Genomic DNA, 20,573 nt, shown 5'->3' with positions numbered 1-20,573 from the left:
TTCTCGATCTCGTTCTCCTCCTGCTATTTCTCTTTCTCGATCTCCTTCTCCCTCGTGTCCTCCTCCTTTCTTTCATTCGAAGACCACCAACATGCAACACCAAGACCGTTCTCCTTCGATTTCAATTTATGGGTTTTTTGTTTTTCGAGTTCTGGTTTTGAAATTTGATTTTTTTTTTTCGATTTCGATTTTTTATCCTTATAGAGTTAGCTATTATCTCTCTTAATTGATTTTTTTTCCAATTTTGATTTTTTTTTTCGATTTTGATTTTTGTTTTTCGATTTCTGGTATTTTTATTGAATTTTAATACAATTTTTTTTTCGATTTTTGGGTTTTTTTTTTCGATTTCTAGGTTTTTTTTATTTTAATTTTGATTTTTTTTTCGATTTCTGTTTTTTTATTCGATTCTAACATTTTTTTTTTCGATTTTGATTTTTTTTTCGATCTGGGTTTTTTTTTTCAATTTCAATTATTTTTCTGGGTTTTTTCAATTTCAGTTTTTTTTTTAATTTATGGGTTATTTCGATTTTTGGGTTTTTTTCGATTTCAATTTTTTTTTTCTGGGTTTTTTCGATTTCAATTTTTTTTCTTGGGTTTGAATTTTTGGGATTGAATTTTTTGGTTTTGAATTTTGTTTTTTTCGAAGCTTAATTGTATTAACCGATTTTTTTTTGTTTTAATCAATTTTTTTTTTAGTTTAATCGATTTTTTAAGTGTTGATTTTAATTCTTTTTTTTTTCTGGGTTATTAACTGATTTTCGATTTTCTGGTTTGTTTTAATCAATTTTTTTAACTTATTTTAATTTGATTTTGTTTATTTTCTTGGATTTTTAATTTATTTTAACTGTTTTTTTTATTTTTATCGATTTAAATTTGATTTTTTTTTTGTTTTTAACTGATTTTCTTTTCTTTTTTTATTTTAATTGATTTTTTTTCTTTTAATCGAATTTAATTCGATTTTTTTTATTTTCTCGGTTTTTTTTTATTTTTTTCGCAACTAATTCATTTTAATCGATTTATTTTGGATGTTTTAATTGGCGCAGGTATACTATTGCTTTGCATTCCAAAATAGTGCACATAATCGTAGAATCAAGAATATTGATTTAGATGTTGTATGGAGTTTTTTTTATTGTGATGTTGTAATTTTTTTTATTTATATTGTAGTTTTTTTTTTATTTATATGTTGTAATTGATCAATTTTATAGATCTATATTGTAATTTTTTTTTTTAATTATATACTGTAAATTTTCTATTATATTGAATGATATTCGATTTATATTTTGTTGTTCTTATTTATTTTAGTCAATTTAATTTTTAAGTGAAAAAAGACAAAAAAAAATGATTTTCTGGGCTTTTTTGGCACCGGTTACCGGTGCCAAAAACTTGGAATTAATTTTTTGTGGGCTTTTATGGCACCGGTTAACCGGTGCCAATTTTGAGTTTTGCCACCGGTTCAAACCGGTGGCCTTTTCATCCACTAATTGGCACCCCCCATATCGGCCCCGGTTCAAAACCGGTGGCATTGAGGGGTTTTGAACCGGTGCCAATTTTATTTTTTCACCTAGTGATACCCTCATCCCCAAACACCAGTCATGGATCCAGACCCGGCCTATTGGAGTTGACGATCTCATGGATCGTTAAGGGGTGTAACCTTCACCCTGTGAATGGTTTACAAGTTCCTAAAACTTGTTGCCGACTCTTTTGCTCTAGCTTCCTTCCCTTTGGACGCCGCCATAGTTAAGTGTATGATCACTGTAGGGTTCAAGTTTGGGATAATGCTTGAAATATTCTCTACAATGATATTGGGAGCTACTATCTGGGAGTAGTTGAGAACAAGGGGGATTAGGAAACTTAGTCGGATTAAGGATGTTGAGATTAAGCTAAACATCTTGATTAATATGGCAAAAGGAATCAAATGGATGTGGCACCAAAATTGGGTTTGTCTGACTTGTGATCCTTGGATCATGGAATTTGGACTAAAAAACATGGACTGGTAAAATGGCATGAATGTTGATTTTATTAGACAAAGGCCCAGTGACATGCTTTACTGCTTCAAAATCTTTACCCTCATTTCCATTAGTTGGGCACATGCTATGATTTGTTAATAAATTGCCTTGTAAATATGAGAGGGGACCAATCAAACCACTACACCTGCTCCACCTTTTCCTGTCTCCTTCCCCACTTTTTACCAGAATGCCCTTACTACCATTTTCTAGAATTTTGTTCTTTTCCACCAAAATCAGAGTACAACTTCTACCGCACGCCACCACTGAATACTTCAGCAACCATGTCCACCATTTCCCACCTTCCGTTCCACTGCCCTCATAGGAATCTGGTCTCATTCCGTCCAAGACACCACCACCAGTTAAAGACATAAGTCCATCTCCGACGAGATCACCACCACCGATGAAACCACCAGCGAAATCACCACGCCTCTACTGCACGAATCCACCACAATCAACACCACCTCAACCATGGACGTTCATGCGCAATCCCCCACAATTCTCTGCGGCGACCCGACAGCCCAAAACACCTGTAGCCCGTTGTTCCTGAACCGCACACACACACCTACACACACAACCCGGTCCACTCCCTGGCCCACATGCACCAGATCTGCCCTTCACAAAGACACCTTCTTTTATACTTAGGCCACCAATAGTGGTGGTCTTACGACTATCCTCACCTTTTTCGGACCCACCAGGGCCTCCTCCGGTCCCACTAGCTACTGACCCGCCTCTCACGAAGCCAGCTCCGTCCCTGTTCAAGCAACTTCTAGTGGTGGCCTTACCACCAAACTCACCTTTTCCGGCTAAGGATCCAAGACCCCCATCGGACCGTCCTCTTCCAACACCTCCCTTCTTAAATTGTGCTGCTGGTGAACCACCTAAGACACCAACTAGCTTCTTTCCCGAACTACTTTCCTTGAAATCGTTTTGAACACCACCACCATGATGTCCACCACCAAATTTTCCGTTGGGATCGACGCCTTCAAACTTCGGCTTATCCAACTTGCGGTGATCCCAGTTACCCCTGTTGTTGTGGCGGTCAATATGGTGGCCGTTGGTGTATCGGAGCTCCCCTGTTGCTCCGGGATCCCAGTTCCCAAAGCGGATGTCGTGTGCTCCTATAAGCTTCTTACCCAGATCTTGAAGGGTGGCTAAGTGTGGGGAATAATTTCAAGCGTTAATCCCCTTGCTTAAACCCCATTGTGATCATACACTAAAGTACGGTGGCGTCCAAAAAGGAAGAAGATAGAGCAAAAGAGTCGCCAACAAGTTTTAGGAACTTGTAAACCGTTCACAGGGTGAAGGTTACACCCCTTAACAATCCAAGAGATCGTCAACCAGTGGCGGATCTAGCGGGGGTTCAGGGGGTTCAACTGAACCCCGTTAGATCCGGAAAAAAAAATTAAAAGTTATTTTAAAAAAAAACCTATAAATAAAATATCTTAAATAATTGTTTACTATGTCAGGCGCTAGCTCAGTTGGTTTAGTGACTCTCAAATTGTGCCACAGATTGCGTGTTCGAAACCCAGGACGCGCAACTTTATTATTTTTTTCTTTTTTCTTTTCTCCCTTTTTTTCCCTGTAACTTTCGTTCTATTCAATTGTTCCCTTTCTTTTCTCAATTCTCATACACTGCTCACTGCTGCTTGCTAAACCCTAACTTTCTTCTCCATTTTTTCTCACTTCTCAAGACGCCGCACTGAGACACGTCCACACCTGTCGCCACTACTCACCGACGAGGCCACGAGGGTCAAGGGCGACGCCGACGATCTACTCGAGGTAACATTCTCTCACTTACTCCCTGTTTTTTCTTTTCAATTTCTGTTTTTTCTTTTCTGTTTTTGAGTTTTAATTTTGAGTTTTGAGTTTCTTAAATCTTAATTGTTAATATCATAATATGTTGATTCACTTGGATACTTGATTGTTAAATGAATTATGAATTAATTTGCAGTAGATGTAGTACTAATTAATTTTATTTGAATTATTGTAGTGTACTAGTGTGTGACCATGAAAAGTTTGGAGCACTTTTGGAACAAATCTCAAAAAATCATCAAAATTTTCCTTTCCAAACTCTAAACCTATTAGTGAAGACATAGAGGATGAAGAAGACATAGAGTCACCTAATGTCATTCAACCTCCACTTGAAAGCAATTCACAACCACATGGAGCAAGTACTTCAAATGTTGGTGTCGAGGATCGCGTATACGATGTTGAACTTCTTCCACATGATCCCGGAAAAAGAATTCCAATCTTGGGGTACCCTTCTAATGATCAAGATGCCGTGAGGAGAGGATATATTTCCAAGAAAAGTTGTGACCCACGCACTCATAATTTCCCTCAACGATCAATTGGAGGTATGCGTCACTTTAATGTTTATTGGTTTGATAAGTATGAATGGCTTGAATATAGTGTTGAGAAATATGCGGCCTTTTGTTTTGTGTGCTACTTGTTTAAGGACAAAATTACATCTCCGGGTGGTGATACTTTTGTAAAAGGGGGATTTAGGGGTTGGAATAAAATTGAAAGATTTGATAGACATGTTGGTGGTGTTGGTAGTGCTCATAATCAAGCTCAAGAGAAATATGATAACTACATAAAACCAAAAACATCAATCATAGAAACTTTTAGTACATACACATCAGAGGCTAGAATTTTTTACAAAAGACGCTTAACATACTCACTCAAATGTGTTAGGTTTCTTTTGAATCAAGGTTTAGCTTTTCGGGGACATGATGAAAGTGAGGATTCAAGTAATCGAGGGAACTTTCTAGCCCTTTTAGAATGGCTTGCTGATAATAATGATGATGTTAAGCAGGTTGTATGAACTAGTGCTCCCGGAAACAATCAAATGATTGCTCCATCCATCCAAAAAGACCTTATAAACTCTTGTGCCAAAGAGACCACTAGGCTACTTATAGAAGATCTTAATGGTGACTACTTTGGTATACTAGCTGACGAGTCTAGTGATGTGTCTCAAAAAGAACAAATGGCCCTTTGTTTGCGTTATGTGAATAAAAAAGGTGGGATAGGTGAAAGGTTTCTTAGAATTGTACAAGTTGGAGATACAACTACTTTAACATTAAAACTTGCAATTGAAACTTTGCTTATGGAACATTCATTGAGTTTGTCTAGAGTTCGTGGACAAGGTTATGACGGGGCTAGTAACATGAGGGGTGAGATAAATGGTCTAAAACTTTGGTCATGAATGATACGAAAGAAGCTTATTATGTTCATTGTTTTGCTCATCAACTTCAATTGACTCTTGTTGTTGTTGCTAAATGATGATTGTATTTGGCTTTTTGAACAACTTACAATGTTGTTGAATGTGATTGGAGTATCTTGTAAGCGAAGGGAAATGATCAGAGAAACTCAATCTCAAGAAGTGCTTGAAGCATTAGATTTAGGTGAAATTGAAAGTGGACAAGGGTTAAACCAAGAAATGGGTTTGGGTAAGCCGGGTGATACTCGTTGGGGATCACATTATAAAACTGTTGCGAATGTCACTTCATTGTATTCTTCCATTGTTAAGGTTATTAAAAAGATTGGAGCAAATAAGATTTACAAGGAGGATCGTGTCAAAGCTATCACTATTATGGATACATTTGAGTCATTTGAGTTCATATTCATGATACACTAAATGTCCGAAATTTTTGGGATAACAGAGAAATTGTGTCAAGCTTCGCAAAGGGGGGATCAAGATATTGTTAATGCCATGTCATTTGTTACCTTGACCAAAGAGAAGTTGCAAAAGATGAGGGAACATGGGTGGGATGACTTTTTAGATCTTGTCACTTGTTTTTGTGTTAAACATAACATTTATGTTCCTGGTATGAGTGATTTGTATGTTCCCCGTGGGAGATCAAAGCGCTTCTTTGCTAAAGTTCAAAATCTTCATCGCTTTCGAATTGAGATGTTTGTAAGTGTTATCGATTTACAACTTCAAGAGCTTAATAATAGATTTGATAAGGCAAATATGGAGTTGCTTGTTTGTATGGCTTGCTTGAATCCTATCAATTCTTTTGCTGCATTTGATAAGAAAAAGTTGATGAGACTTGCCGAGTTTTACCCGAAAGAGTTTCCAAGTAATGATATGACAATGACAGCACTTCGTCATGAACTTGAGTTTTTTATTGATGACATGCGGAAAGATGAGAGGTTCAACAAATTGAAGGATATTAATGAGCTTTCTATGATGCTAGTTGAAACAAATAAACATTGTTCTTACAAAATGGTTTATTTGCTTGTTCGATTAGTATTAATCCTTCCGGTGGCAGCTGCAAGTGTGGAAAGGGTGTTTTCTTCGATGACTTATGTGAAGAACAAGTTGAGAAATAGTATGGGAGATCAACTAATGAATGATTGTTTAGTCACATTTCTTGAACGTTAGTGACAATGATGTATTGGAACGTTTTCAAAGTAAGAAAACTCGAAGAATGCTTTTGTAATTTGCATCTTTTTTATGTATTGTATTTTGACATTTAATTGAAGTTATGTATTGTTGTATCAGATCATTTTATTTTGCAATTTTATTGAAATTTGGACTTATTTTGTTGTTTACTTGTGTATTGATATTTATTTGAACATTCTATTTTATACTTGTATACCCGATTTATATCCGTGCATTTGGATATCGGGTGTTTGATAAAGTTCAAACCCCCTAGGTTCAATTCCTGGGTCCGCCACTGTCGTCAACTCCATAAGGTCTTGAACCAAATAAGGGTTCGGGGATGAAGGTACAAATCCAACCTAAAAGAGATTGAACCTGCCGTAATAATAGGCCTCTACTTTATTCTGTATTCATGTGCGCTTTCTGACTAACATACAATCAATAGGATTAATCCTAAACCTGTTTATCTATGTTGGTTGAATTTAATGCACAAATAAATCAATTATTGACGATCACTTGAATTATAATCATATTAACCCTAACAAGATTATTAATTATCTTATTAAGCGTGATTACAAGTACAAAATTCCCTTTAAACATGCATAAAAGGTGTGATCAAGCAATAAAAATAAATAACAAGCAACATAATAATAATAATCATAAATAATTAAAATAAAAATAATCATAATAATAATCAAAACAATAATCATCATAATAACAATTATATTAATCATAATAATAATCATGTTAAAGCATAGCAAGATCTTAGGCATGATACTAACAAGATTAATAACAAACCCTAGCATGTCACTAAACAATAAAAATCAAATCTTTAACCCTAACATGATACTAACAATCATAAATATTAGGAAGAATATAAAAGGCATCATAACGATCATACTTGATATTAAAATTACCCTAGACATGATACTAGGAATCAAAATAACAACCTAAGCATGATTTCTACATCATAACATCAATAAAAACCATTAAAGTACTTACTTTGATGCCTCGTACCTCTTTCTAACAACAAAATACACACGTTAGTAACTTCAAGGAAAATAATAAACAAATAATTAAACTAAATAATTGAAAGAGAGATTTGGGACCAAACCCTCAGAAATTAAACCTTTCACGTCTAGGGCGAATGCAACTTCGAATATGGCTAGGTGTTTCTAGATCTAATGAATGCGAAATTTTTATATGTGAGAAAAGCTAGTTTAGAAAAGAGTGAGAGAGAGAGAGTAATCAAGCAAAACTTGATGAGAGTTGGTAGATTGATTATAGATGAAAACTGGTTGTTGATTAATACTGGTTAAAATTGGTTCTAAAATAAGAATTGATGAAAACTGGTTTTCGAAAACGGAGTTTTTAATACGTTATTTATAGAGAAAATCAGCCAAAAAGATAAAATATCAAAACATAGTCTGGCGCACGAAAAACAGAGTTGGCGCCAACGCTGGTTGTTGGCGCCAGGCGCCAACGTTAGCGCCAGGCGCTACAGCTGGCATTTGGCGCTGATTCAGAAAATCACGCGTTTCCTTAAAATCAGATAAAAATTGCCGTACAGGAGGATAAAATTGTATTTCCCTCAAAAATGCTCTTTGATTTTAATTAAAACTCTGAAAAGTCAACAAAAGTCAATTTATCAATGCTAATTGAATTAGGAATGAAAAGAACCTTCTAGAAGAATCTAGAAGACTAAAACCATTCCTAATTGCATTAGGAATGATAAAACATATTAGGCCCTCCCCTAGATCATTGGGCTGCACATAAAGCTCAAACCGGGCCCAGTTCACTAAATTGGCCATAACTTCCTCAATATTCATCGGAATTGGGCTTATAATATATCGTTGGAAAGATCTTGTCAAGCCCCATCCAACTACACCATTATAGGACCCATATCATGGACCAACCAAACTGGATTGTCTATTTTCTTAAAATAAGTTTTTAAAAATAGAGAGAAGAGAAAAGAAATTAAAACTTTCCGCAACACTAAACTTTCCACACTTTCACTTCATTCGATTATGATTCGACGCGAAAGGTACTCATCATTGGGTTTGGTTTTGGGGAGACACAAATGGGTGTCTACAGAAGCCCCCACTTTGACTGAGTTTGGAGAAACGAGAGTTTCGAAAACAAAAGTCAAAGTATCGATAGGGACGGAGAATGATTTAGGACGCTCTGCGATCCTAAGCCACTCTTGTAATGCCGATACCTGCAAACTAGCGTTAGTTAAACAAATAAAAGAGTTAAGAAACGCGTATCTTGCACCGTCAAGCACACGTCTCTGAAAGTAACCGATTTGCTGCCGCTTTACTGTTGTTTTGATGACCTCTTGCAAGCTAGAGAATGTCATCCCGCTTGAAAACTGCTACACTTGTAACTGCTTCTAATATAGAAGATTGCTTCGCCTGAAACTATCCTCCTCTGCTTTGATAATATTCCACGTCCAAGGGAATACTATCAAATATTGCTTCTCTTGAAACAATCCTCTTCCGCTATGATAGTACTCCACTTCCAAGGGAATACTATCGAAGATTGCTTCTCTTGAAACAATCCTCATCCGCATTGATAATATTCCACGTCCAAGGGAATACTATCGAAGATTGCTTCTCTTGAAACAATCCTCATCCGCATTGATAATATTCCACGTCCAAGGGAATACTATAGAAGATTAATTCTCTTGAAACAATCCTCAGTTGTTTGTGACAACTCTCCACAATCTAGGGAACGCCACCTTGCTTTTTCGATGTTCACTCGTCTCTGAACAAAGAGCTTCTTTTTGATATGTTCCTGCTTCTCTGAACAAAGAGCTTCTTTTTGATATGATCTTCTGAATGATGTGTCCACGCGTCTCTGAACGAAGAGCTTGATAATAGGATGCCCACGCGTCTCTGAGCAAAAGAGCTTGTAGGAAATGTCCACGCGTCTCTGAACAAAAGAGCTTAAAAAGGATTGTCCACGCATCTCTGAACAAAAGAGCTTGATTGATATGCCCACGCGTCTCTGGATAATAGATCTTGAATGAAATGTCCACGCGTCTCTGAACAAAAGAGCTTTGATGATATGCCCACGCGTCTCTGGAGCAAAAGAGCTTTTGAAAGGAATGTCCACGTGTCTTTGAACAAAAGAGCTTTGATGATATGCCCATGCGTCTCTGGAGCAAAGAGCTTTGATGGAGATGTTCACGCGTCTCTGAACAATAGAGGTTCGGTACTTGAACGTTTGTTGCGATAATATTCTGAAGAAAAATTTCCGAAGACCAACGTTTGTCGATCTCTAAAGCTCGCCTAAACTTTTCTTCCGCTAAAACCAGTATGTCGGTGTTTCCGTGATGAGCCAATTCTTAGGCGCTTTATGCTAAGTGAGACGATCTTTCATCAGGTCGATCACTTATTGTGATTGTAATCAAACTGATTACTTAATCATGTCAAATTGCTTATAGGGGCTAACTGGCGTACCAAGGAACCCGAAATTGCTGTATGAGGTCAAAGTCACCTTTCTGAGAGGCTTCGAGCTCTGTCGCTGCTGAAATATCTCTGGCGCCAAGAATTGACTCTGCCGCCAGACGCTGAGATCTAGCGCCAAGCGTTGAAATCTGTTTCCATATGCTAGATGTTGTCGTCTGGCGCTGGAGTAGGGTCTTCCCTTTTCTGATGCACCTGTATTCATTTTCGACTATAGAATTTTTCCAATTTCTTCAATTATCATAGGGTTGACCTAAGGTTTAACGTCGCTTGACTCATCGACTTGACACGACTCAAGGTATAAACTTGACTCTCTGTGATTAACTTGAGGTTGACTCGACTCGAAGTGAAATGACACATGTGTTAGACTCAAATCAAAGTGATATGACACGACATGATTCAATGTGTACATGACTCGTGTGTGCATTGTAATGTGATTGTGGCGACTCAAAAATGCAAAAAAGCAAAAAATTTCCGTCATTTTTGTGGAGGGTACCGACTTTCTCCCAAAAAAGAAAGACGCAAAAAAAAAGGATCGAAGTCTTTGAAGGTGCATGTTGAATGAGCTTAGTCAAATGTTGTTTGATACTATCTCTCAAGGTGCAAGGATTAATCCATCTTAGGCTGTCTCAATGATTGACTCAATGACGAAAACATTTGGGTAACTTAGGCACGGAGGCTGAGGACTTCATACTTCATGATGCAATGATGATTATTATTGATGAGTGATGTTGATATGACAAGGCATGCTTCAGCGTTATGTTAAGATTTCATGACAAAGGGTTCCTAAGGGAAGTATATTTGGTCATGTATCTGTGCGGTGTGTGAAAGTGACACTAAAGTTAGGCCGCAAGAGCTAAGTGTGTAGAAAGATATATTGAAAAGAGTCAAGTGGTGGTGGCTCTTAGGCTAGGTAAGCTAATGATATAAGGATCAAGCCCCCAAGTCCAGCTCTAAGTAAATAGGGATGAGCATAGGAGATCCCTTGATATGATCATGGTGTAAGTGTGTGAATATGAATGCATTTTTATTACGGCCGCACCTCGATGTGAGGTTGCCTAAGTACTTGTTAGGAATCAGGCCGAACGTAGCTCTAGCCGAACCTCGCACAAGTGTGTATACCTCAAAAAGGTCTTTTTAAGGGTTGTAACGTGGTTAGGTTAAAGGCTGAAAAAGAAGGGGATAAAGGCTCAAAACCCTAGATAAGTCACGGTACACTTTGCCGTGTCGCGGGATACTTTTTTAGGTTTTTTTATCATTTAGGGTTCCGTGTGTTCCCTCAGCACATTTTTTCTATAAATACCCCCTCATTTCTGATGTACGGGGCATCAATGAATTCTCTATTTTTCTCTATTCTATGCTCTAGCCTAAACACTAGCCTACCCTTTTTCTTTCAAAATTCCTTCTTCAAGCACTCCAAGGAGTCCATACTTTACTCGTGGTTCTGTCCTTAAGCCAAGGCGTGAAAGGTAGAACTGTTTGAGGGTTTGGACCAAATCAAATCTAATTTAATTTAATTTCCATTTGATTTATTTTTGTTGAAGTTACTAACAGTTTATTCATGATGTAGCAATTCAAGGAAACGCGGAAAGTGAGTAATTATTCACTTAATTACTCTTATTTTTATTCTTGATGCTAGTATTATGATTAGGGTCATTTTATATTTGATTTGACTAACGTTATTATTGTTGAATTGCTTCCAATATTAATGCTTATTTTATTATTTATTGATCACTATATTGCATGTTTAAAGGGAATATGTAATTATTGGAAATCACGCCTAATAAGATAATTTGGACAACCAGTTTAAGATCCTTTTTAATCTTGTTATTAATTCAAGTGATCACTAATATTTTAGAATTATGTGTTGCATTAATATTAAACCAATTTAGCTTAATAATAGTTTGGAGCAAATTGAATCTTTGTTTGTATGCCTTTTAGATCGCAGGAATCACTTTTCACTATAAGAATCGAGTAGAGGCCAATACGGGCGAATGTGACTCCATGACTCACTTCGTACCATCATCCCCGATCCTCCTTTTGTGGTTCCGAACCATATGGAGTTAGTAATCTCATGGATTATGAATGGGGTGTAACCTTCACGGGTCAATCGTTGATGCCTTCGTTGTCCCTTTATTCGTGTTTGCCTTTTATGATCCGTGAACGGTTTACAAGTTCCTTAAAAACTTGTTGGCGGCTCCCTACTTTATTTTTCCCTAATCTTTGTCCCTAATCGTAATGTCAATTCCCACTTCCTATGAGTGCCAAGCATATTCACACATGCTTTTAACGTAGGCGCAGTTCGAGCGATGCCTACAATTTGGCGACTCCACTTGGGAGGATTCTTGATTATTTATCTATTTGAGTGATCGGTATTTAATTAAGATGAGTGGATGAGACTTGATAGATTCTTGAATTGTATTCCTGCGATTTAATTGGCATTGTCACATATGCATATGCTATTTAGGTTACTTATTTTGCCACAATAGTACGTGTTCTACGTATGTGGCTAGCCCGGGGGATTTAAGCTCTATCAACCCAAAAACGCTCATGGCAATAAAGGTTCATCCGAGGTTTTAAATCCACCCAAACCATGGAGTCGAGTTCGATTTCATCACGAACTTGCGGAGCCGCCCGTTGGCATACACCCTCAAGGGAGGCTGCCTTGCTAACGCGTCTAAACTATTAACTATGGTACCCTTTGACACACAAAAGCTTGACCATAGTGGAACTTAGATCTTGACTTTAGGTTGCAAACTTCATTGCATCATGCGTGACAATATGCTTATATGTGCATTTTTTTTATTGAATTTTTTTTAATCAAACCCTTTTTATTTTATTTTAGAGTCGAGTCATAGATTTTTAAAATTTGAGTCAACTCGGATTTTTATTCCCGTATACTGCACAAGAGTCAACTTGTTTTGGTCATAGCCGGAGTTCTAGAAAGAGTTATGTGTCAGCCACCTATGGATCTGTAGCTTCGAGTTTTATCTTTGATTTAGAGTTGGTTTCGTCCAAATCAGAGTCACAGATAAAAAGTTATAACTGATATACTACAGCCTGTCCAGTTTAGATGTCTTTTTAGCGTTACCTTTTTTTATTTTTTATTTTTTTTTTAAAAAAAAAAATCGCGTCAAGCTAGTCTTACCCGATCCTTTAATCCGTGTCAACTCGTATAACATAGGATTATAGATTTTTTTTATTTTTTTCATTTTTTTTATACCCATGAGTCATAACTCTTCTAGAATTCTAGTCCTCTTCCGAGTTTCTTGTGATCAATTTTTATTCTAATTTTAACATGTGTTCTTTGTCTTTGATTGTGGTTGATCTTATTTATGAATAACGATTGCCAATGGACCGTTTTCACCTAGTAAATATCATAAACATTAAAATTTGACAAAATTAATCAAGTTAGTTTGTCTTTTAGTCTTCCGTGCTATTTGGTCATTGGGTCCTTTGTTTTTCACAACGTCTTCATGTCTAGCCATGTGATCATACCACGAGTCTTAATAAACTCATCTAATCACACATGTTGAGTCATTTCACACACTTTGTCTTTGAGTAATGCACTATATTGTTTATGATCGTATATTAGGACCATGCATGCGTCGTTTTCCGTCGTAATAGGAATGAGTGGAGTTTTCCCATCAGATTTCAAAATTGTTTCTTACACTCTTCCTTTCCAATCTGAGTATTGAGTGAATGCATTAAGTGAGTTCATCCTTAAAAAGTACTTGAGTCTAAAATCACTAGGCAATAGTTGGAAGAATAAGGGGAACGTCACTCCTTCCTTCTATCCTTCCAATCAAAGCATCAACAACAAGAAACTTTTATTTTTCACCAGGCGGCAAGAAGTTACTCATAAACAACCATGAAGACAATGCACGATGCATGCTTCTCACCAAGATTTCATGTTTCCTTCTTCTTTTGTTTCAAACCCTTCCCCCTAAAAAGTCTAGCATAGGTTCTCCTTATCCATGTGTCTATATGTCACATTTCTTACCTTCTTCATAAATGAGCATCTCTTTCTTACATTCGATCATGTGATAAAAAAAATCATCAATTGCCGAACTAAACACAAGGTACACCAATTATTTGAGGCACCTTTGCAACCCTGTCATTCCCCATTAACCAATCAATCACATATCCATTTCTTCATCAACCACTTTGAGCCTCGTCTAACGTTTGGCCTTCATTTCTTCAACCCACATTCACTCAACCCTGGGGTTTGAAGATGTGTAATTGTATAACATTCAAAAAGCAAGTAAAAAAAAAGCAGCAAAGCAACAATAAAACAATGTCTAAAGGCAAGTGTTCCAATGTCTTTGATATGAACACGTCTCAAATTGCGTCTCCCATCGAGTGCTCGGTATCGTGCCTGAGAAACATGAATGTTAAGTGAGTGATGGACCGCATGATCTGAGATTGCCTACATTGATTCAAAAGAATGGAAAAAAAAACGAAAAGCCCAAAAAAAAAAAAAATTCAAAATAAACTTGCAAAATTCAAAATTTTCAAATTCACAATTACACATCTTGGGGGCTTCTCTCGAGTCTTGAGCCTTTTACCCCTTTCTTCCTTAAACCATCAACTTAACCACACTACAACCCTTGAAAGACCTCTTTGAGGTGTACATACACTTGTGCAAAGTTCGCTTAGAGCTACGTTTGGCCTAATTCCTAACGTATACGTAGGCAACCTCACATCGAGGTGCGGCCACATTCACATTCATATCCATGCATGATCGAGTCAAAGAATATCCAATGCTTACCCCTACCCATTTAGAGCTAGACTTGGGGGCTTGAACCCACATCATTTAGCCTACCTAGCCTAAAGAGTCATCATCTTTGACTCTTCTCATATCTCTTTCCATCGCCATAACCCTTGCAGCCAGCCTTAGTATCACATTCACACACTTCACTCACACATCCATATCCATATCAATCATCCTTCCCTTTAAGAGCCCTTTATCATGAAATCTTGTTTCCCTACCGCGCATGCTTCATCATCTTTCAATATAACGTTCATTGGAAGAAACGTTGTATACTTGCTTAGCTTCCTGACCTGAGCAATATTCATTGTTTCATGCATCGCATAATGTGCTGAGCAACATTTATATATTAATGATTTGTAATCATACAAAGCATATCGTTCTTAGCTCCTTGACCTAAGAAACATTCATTATGCAATACTCATCAATCACGTGCTTAGCTTCCAGAACTAAGTGACGTTCAAGATCGTTTCTTTACACCATAAATGATGCTTGGCTCCCAGACCTAAGTTAATTCATCTATCGTGTCACATGATGTAATTGTCCTTAGCCTCCTGGCCTAAGGACATGCATCATGCATACATTACTTTCAAGAAAAGCAATTCAATCCATTCGATTCATTTAGTCTTGCTCAACGAGGAAGTTCAAAACTTCTTTCCTTTTTTTCGCGTCTTTTCTTTTGAGGAGGTTTAAAAAAAATTTCAAAATTTTCTCATCGAGGGAAGTTCGAAAATAAAAGTTCAGTTTTCACATCTTTCTTTTTCGGGAGAAAGTCGGTACCCTCCACTCATGACACAAATTAACGGAAAATTTTTGCTTTTGCATCTTTGTTTGCTTGTGTCTGCACACACACACATACACACACTCACGAGTCATACACATGTCATGTCACATCAAGTCAAACTTGGTCAAGTCAGTGGTCATGTCAAACTTGGTCAAGTCAGTGATCAAGTCAATCACAATATATACGAGTCCCCTAGCAAATTTTACTTTGCAAGTCTCAATTACAACCCACGTCCGGGGACAAGCGGACCATCTACAGCCCACGTCCGGAGACAAGCTTACCAACTACAGCCCACGTCCGGGAACAAGCGGACCATCTACAGCCCACGTCCGGGGACAAGCAGACCATCTACAGCCCACGTCCGGGGACAAGCGGACCATCTACAGCCCACGTCCGGGGACAAGCGGACCATCTACAGCCCACGTCCGGAGACAAGCTTACCAACTACAGCCCACGTCCGGGAACAAGCGGACCATCTACAGCCCACGTCCGGGGACAAGCAGACCATCTACAACCCACGTCCGGGGACAAGCGGACCATCTACAGCCCACGTCCGGGGACAAGCGGACCATCTACAGCCCACGTCCGGGGACAAGCGGACCACTTACAACCAGCCCACGTCCGGGGACATGCGGTCCATCTACAACCCACGTCCGGGGACAAGCGGACCAACTACAGCCCACGTCCGGGGACAAGCGGACCATCTACAGCCCACGTCCGGGGACAAGCAGACCATCTACAGCCCACGTCCGGGGACAAGCGGACCATCTACAGCCCACGTCCGGGGACAAGCGGATCATCTACAGCCTACGTCCGGGGACAAGCGGACCACTTGCAACCAGCCCACGTCCGGGGACATGCGGTACATCTACAGCCCACGTTCGGGGACAAGCGGACCAACTACAGCCCACGTCCGGGGACAAGCGGACCATCTACGGCCCACGTCCGGGGACAAGCGGACCATCTACAGCCCACGTCCGGGGACAAGCGGACCATCTACGGCCCACGTCCGGGGACAAGCGGACCATCTACACCCCACGTCCGGGGACAAGCGGACCATCTACACCCCACGTCCGGGGACAAGCGGACCACTTACAACCAGCCCACGTCCGGGGACAAGCGGTCCATCTACAACCCACGTCCGGGGACAAGCGGACCATCTACAGCCCACGTCCAGGGACAAGCGGACCATTTACAACCAGCCCACGTCCGGGGACAAGCGGACCATCTACAGCCCACGTCTGGGGACAAGCGGACCATCTACAGCCCACGTCCGGGGACAAGCGGACCATCTACAGCCCACGTTCAGGGACAAGCGAACCAACTACAGCCCACGTTCGGGGACAATCGAACCACCATCATTTCACGGCGCAAGGTTCTCAATACAATGAGACTTGCACTCTCATCATCTGTCGACTTTCCTCAGGCATGGAAAGTATCATCCAGTAGGTTTCTTCTGGCTTAGAAAGCTACCAAATTCCTCAGTCGGCTTTCCTCAGGTATGGAAAGCGTTTCAACGAACGTCATCCGGTGGATTCCTTCAAGCAAAGGAAGCTGCCAAACTCATTTGCCACCGATACACTGGTTCCAGATACGTATTCTATCTTTTTACTCTTTTATCTGTAGAATTAACATTTTTCTGCCGGTATCGGCGTATACAGAGTGATTTAGGATCGCAGAATGTCTTAAATCATTCTCCGTCCCTATCGACTACTTTGACTATCGTTTTTGAAATTAACGTTTCTACAAACTCAGCCAAAGTGGGGGCTTCTGTAGACACCTAAAAATGTCTCCCCAAAACCAAACCCGATGATGAACAACCTTTTACCGCCACTATTGGTCGGGTTCAATATTTAATCACGAGAGTGCTTAAAAAATCAATTTTATTAAATTCGTATTTTTGAATAGTCCATGGATTAGTCTTGATGTTTGGTCAAAGCATAGTTTTAATTTTAGCCCAAACTTATTATTTAATTTCAGCCCAAACCTTTTTTTATTTTACTGTTTTATTATTTATTTTGGCCCAAACTTTTTATTTATTTTACCCCAAATAATAATAAAATCAGAAAATGGCCCGAAATTATCAATCGACACTTAAAGTGCTGAACGAAATTAGGGTTAAAAATGAATTTAGACGGAAAAGCGGACATAAAATTCCCGCGTCACGACAACAGTCCACCGTGTCACGGGAAACCTTCCCGTTTGACGGTGGGATTCCCCGTGACACGGGAAACCTACTGTGACACGGGAATTTCCGTGTCCTTTTCGCGTAAACCCTTAACGCGTTTTCTCCCCCGTTCACTAAATATTTCCCGCGTCACACAAAATGTGCACCGTGCCACGGGAATGTTTCCCGTCTAACGGTGGGATTTCCCGTGTCACGGTACACTTTGTCGTGTCGCGGGATACTTTTTTAGGGTTTTTATCATTTTAGGGTTCCGTGTGTTCCCTCAACACATTTTTTCTATAAATACCCCTTCATTTCTGATGTACGGGGCATCAATGAATTCTCTATTTTTCTCTCTTCTATGCTCTAGCCTAAACACTAGCCTACCCTTTTTCTTTCAAAATTCCTTCTTCAAGCACTCCAAAGAGTCCATACTTTACTCGTGGTTCTGTCCTCAAGCCAAGGCGTGAAAGGTAGAACTGTTTGAGGGTTTGGACCAAATCAACTCTAATTTAATTTAATTTCCATTTTATTTATTTTTATTGAAGTTACTAACAATTTATTCATGATGTAGCAATTTAAGGAAACGCAGAAAGTGAGTAATTATTCACTTAATTACTCTTATTTTTATTCTTGTTGCTAGTATCATGATTAGGGTCATTTTATATTTGATTTGACTAACGTTATTATTGTTGAATTGCTTCCAATATTTATGCTTATTTTATTATTTATTGATCACTATATTGCATGTTTAAAGGGAATATGTAATTGGAAATCACGCCTAATAAGATAATTTGGACAACCGGTTTAAGATCCTTTTTAATCTTGTTATTAATTCAAGTGATCACTCATATTTTAGAATTATGTGTTGCAATAATATTAAACCAATTTAGCTTAATAATAGTTTGGAGCAAATTGAATATTTGTTTGTATGCCTTTGGGATCGCAGGAATCACTTTTCACTATAAGAATCGAGTAAAGGCCAATACGGGCGAATGTGACTCCATGACTCACTTCGTACCATCATCCCCGATCCTCCTTTCGTGGTTCCGAACCATATGGAGTTAGTAATCTCATGGATTATGAATGGGGTGTAACCTTCACGGGTCAATCGTTGATGCCTTCGTTGTCCCTTTATTCGTGGTTGCCTTTTATGATCCGTGAACGGTTTACAAGTTCCTTAAAAACTTATTGGCGGCTCCCTACTTTATTTTTCCCTAATCGTTGTCCCTAATCGTAATATAAATTCCCACTTCCTATGAGTGCCAAGCAAATTCACACATGCTTTTAACGTAGGCGCACTTCGAGCGACCCCTACATTGGGCAATCCCGATCATGCGGTCTATCACTCACTTGGCATTCGTGTTTCTCAGGCACGGTACCGAGCACTCGATAAGAGACGCAATCTGAGACGTGTTCTTATCAAAGATATTTTCTTATCAAAGACATTGGAACATTTACCCTTTTGTACACTTTTATTTATTATTGTTTTGCTTTTGCTTATTTTTGCTATTTTAAATTAATTTTTTTTTGAATTCACTCAAGCCCTTTTTTTAGAATTTCATAAGTTACACACCATCCCATCCCAAGGTTAGGTAGATGTAGGTTGAAAAAAGAAAGGTCTATCGTTAGACGAGGCTCAAAGTGGTTTATGAAGAAAGGATTGTAAATTTGTAAGGTGAAAGGAGATATGATGTGGCTACAAGGGGTGCCTTAAATCATTGGTATACCTTATGCTTAATTCAACACGGATATTTTTTTTTATTTAATGCAATATAATGAAATTATCATATGTAAGAAAATAAATGCTCATTTTATTAAAGGAAAATAAATAATGATCCTACAAAATAAATCTAAGGAGAATAAAAAGGTGCCTATGCTAGACTTATTGGGGAAAGGGTAAATAAAAAAGAAATAGAAAAAAAAGAGGTCACGAAATCTTGTCGTTGAAGCTCGCCTCTTGTCTTGTGTTGTTCGCTTTATCATCACTCGCTCTTCTTGTTAACTGGAGGCATGGGAAGCTTGTTATTATCAATCAAATGTTGGATATCCTCCTTTAGCTTCCAACAGCTCTCAGTAGCATGACCCCTACCTTGATGGTACTTGCAGTGTTCGTTTGGATTCCAACTAGGCACTCTCTTCCCAAGCAGGGGAACTTGAAGAGGTCCAATAGGAGTAATGATTCCCTTGGCATGGAGTCGATCGAAAGCCTCATCGTAGCTAATTCCAATAGGGGTAAATGCCCTTTTCGGTTGCTTTCGATTACCCATGGCTAGGATCTCACTAAGGTCGAAAGTACCAACACTATTACTAGAGTAGGTGTTTTCGGAAGAAGAAGGATAGTCGTTCTTCTTCCCTTTACAACCACTGTTACTATCGTTACTAATCTTGGCCTTCTTGTCGCGCGGAGGAACACGAAGAAGATTTGAATCAATGAAGTCTTGAACACGATCCTTGAGGGCGAGACACTTTTTAGTAGTGTGACCGCGACCTTTATGGTATCGACAATAGGAATTTGGATCCCAATTGGGAAAACGTTTTTTAGATAGAGGGTCTTGACTGGGACCAATGGAGCGAATATGACCTTGATCATGAAGACAGTCAAAAGCTCCATTGTAAGTCATTTCTATTGGTGTGTACTCTTCAATGGTCCGTTTTGCCCGTGGCTTAGGGGCATTGAATTCTTCATTAAACCCTTGACGAGGATTTTGTTCGATGACCAACACCTGATTTGCTAGTTATTCTACCACATTCAAGAGCATGACAATGACATCTTGCAGTTTTCGAACGTCCTCTTTTAGACGTGATGAGTCTTCCCTGGTATTATCCAAGAAAAGACTTTCATCCTCCCCAATCATGGCCACTTCATCGAGAGAGGTTATATAAGTTGTCTCGATCATGGGCTCTCCTACAGGTGTGATAAGAAGTGATGGATCGAAGGATATTTGATCCTCTTCGATGGCTAGAATCTCGGGAGTTTCATTGTTA

General features: G+C 38.7%; 1 protein-coding gene across 1 annotated transcript; it reads left to right on the top strand.

Annotated features, from left to right (window-relative positions):
• The first annotated feature begins 3,174 nt into the window (after positions 1-3,174).
• Positions 3,175-6,563, top strand: LOC110727837. Its single transcript, XM_021907405.1, has 2 exons — positions 3,175-3,785; positions 3,997-6,563. The coding sequence occupies exon 2, from the start codon at positions 5,644-5,646 to the stop codon at positions 6,391-6,393; it is 750 nt and encodes a 249-aa protein (XP_021763097.1). The 5' UTR covers positions 3,175-3,785; positions 3,997-5,643; the 3' UTR covers positions 6,394-6,563.
• Positions 6,564-20,573: the final 14,010 nt, after the last annotated feature.

Source organism: Chenopodium quinoa, unplaced genomic scaffold (genome assembly GCF_001683475.1).
Source record: "Chenopodium quinoa cultivar QQ74 unplaced genomic scaffold, ASM168347v1, whole genome shotgun sequence".
Classification (NCBI taxonomy): Eukaryota; Viridiplantae; Streptophyta; class Magnoliopsida; order Caryophyllales; family Amaranthaceae; genus Chenopodium; species Chenopodium quinoa.
Note: the sequence above shows the minus strand (reverse complement) of the source record. Positions and strands in the feature narration are given on the sequence as shown.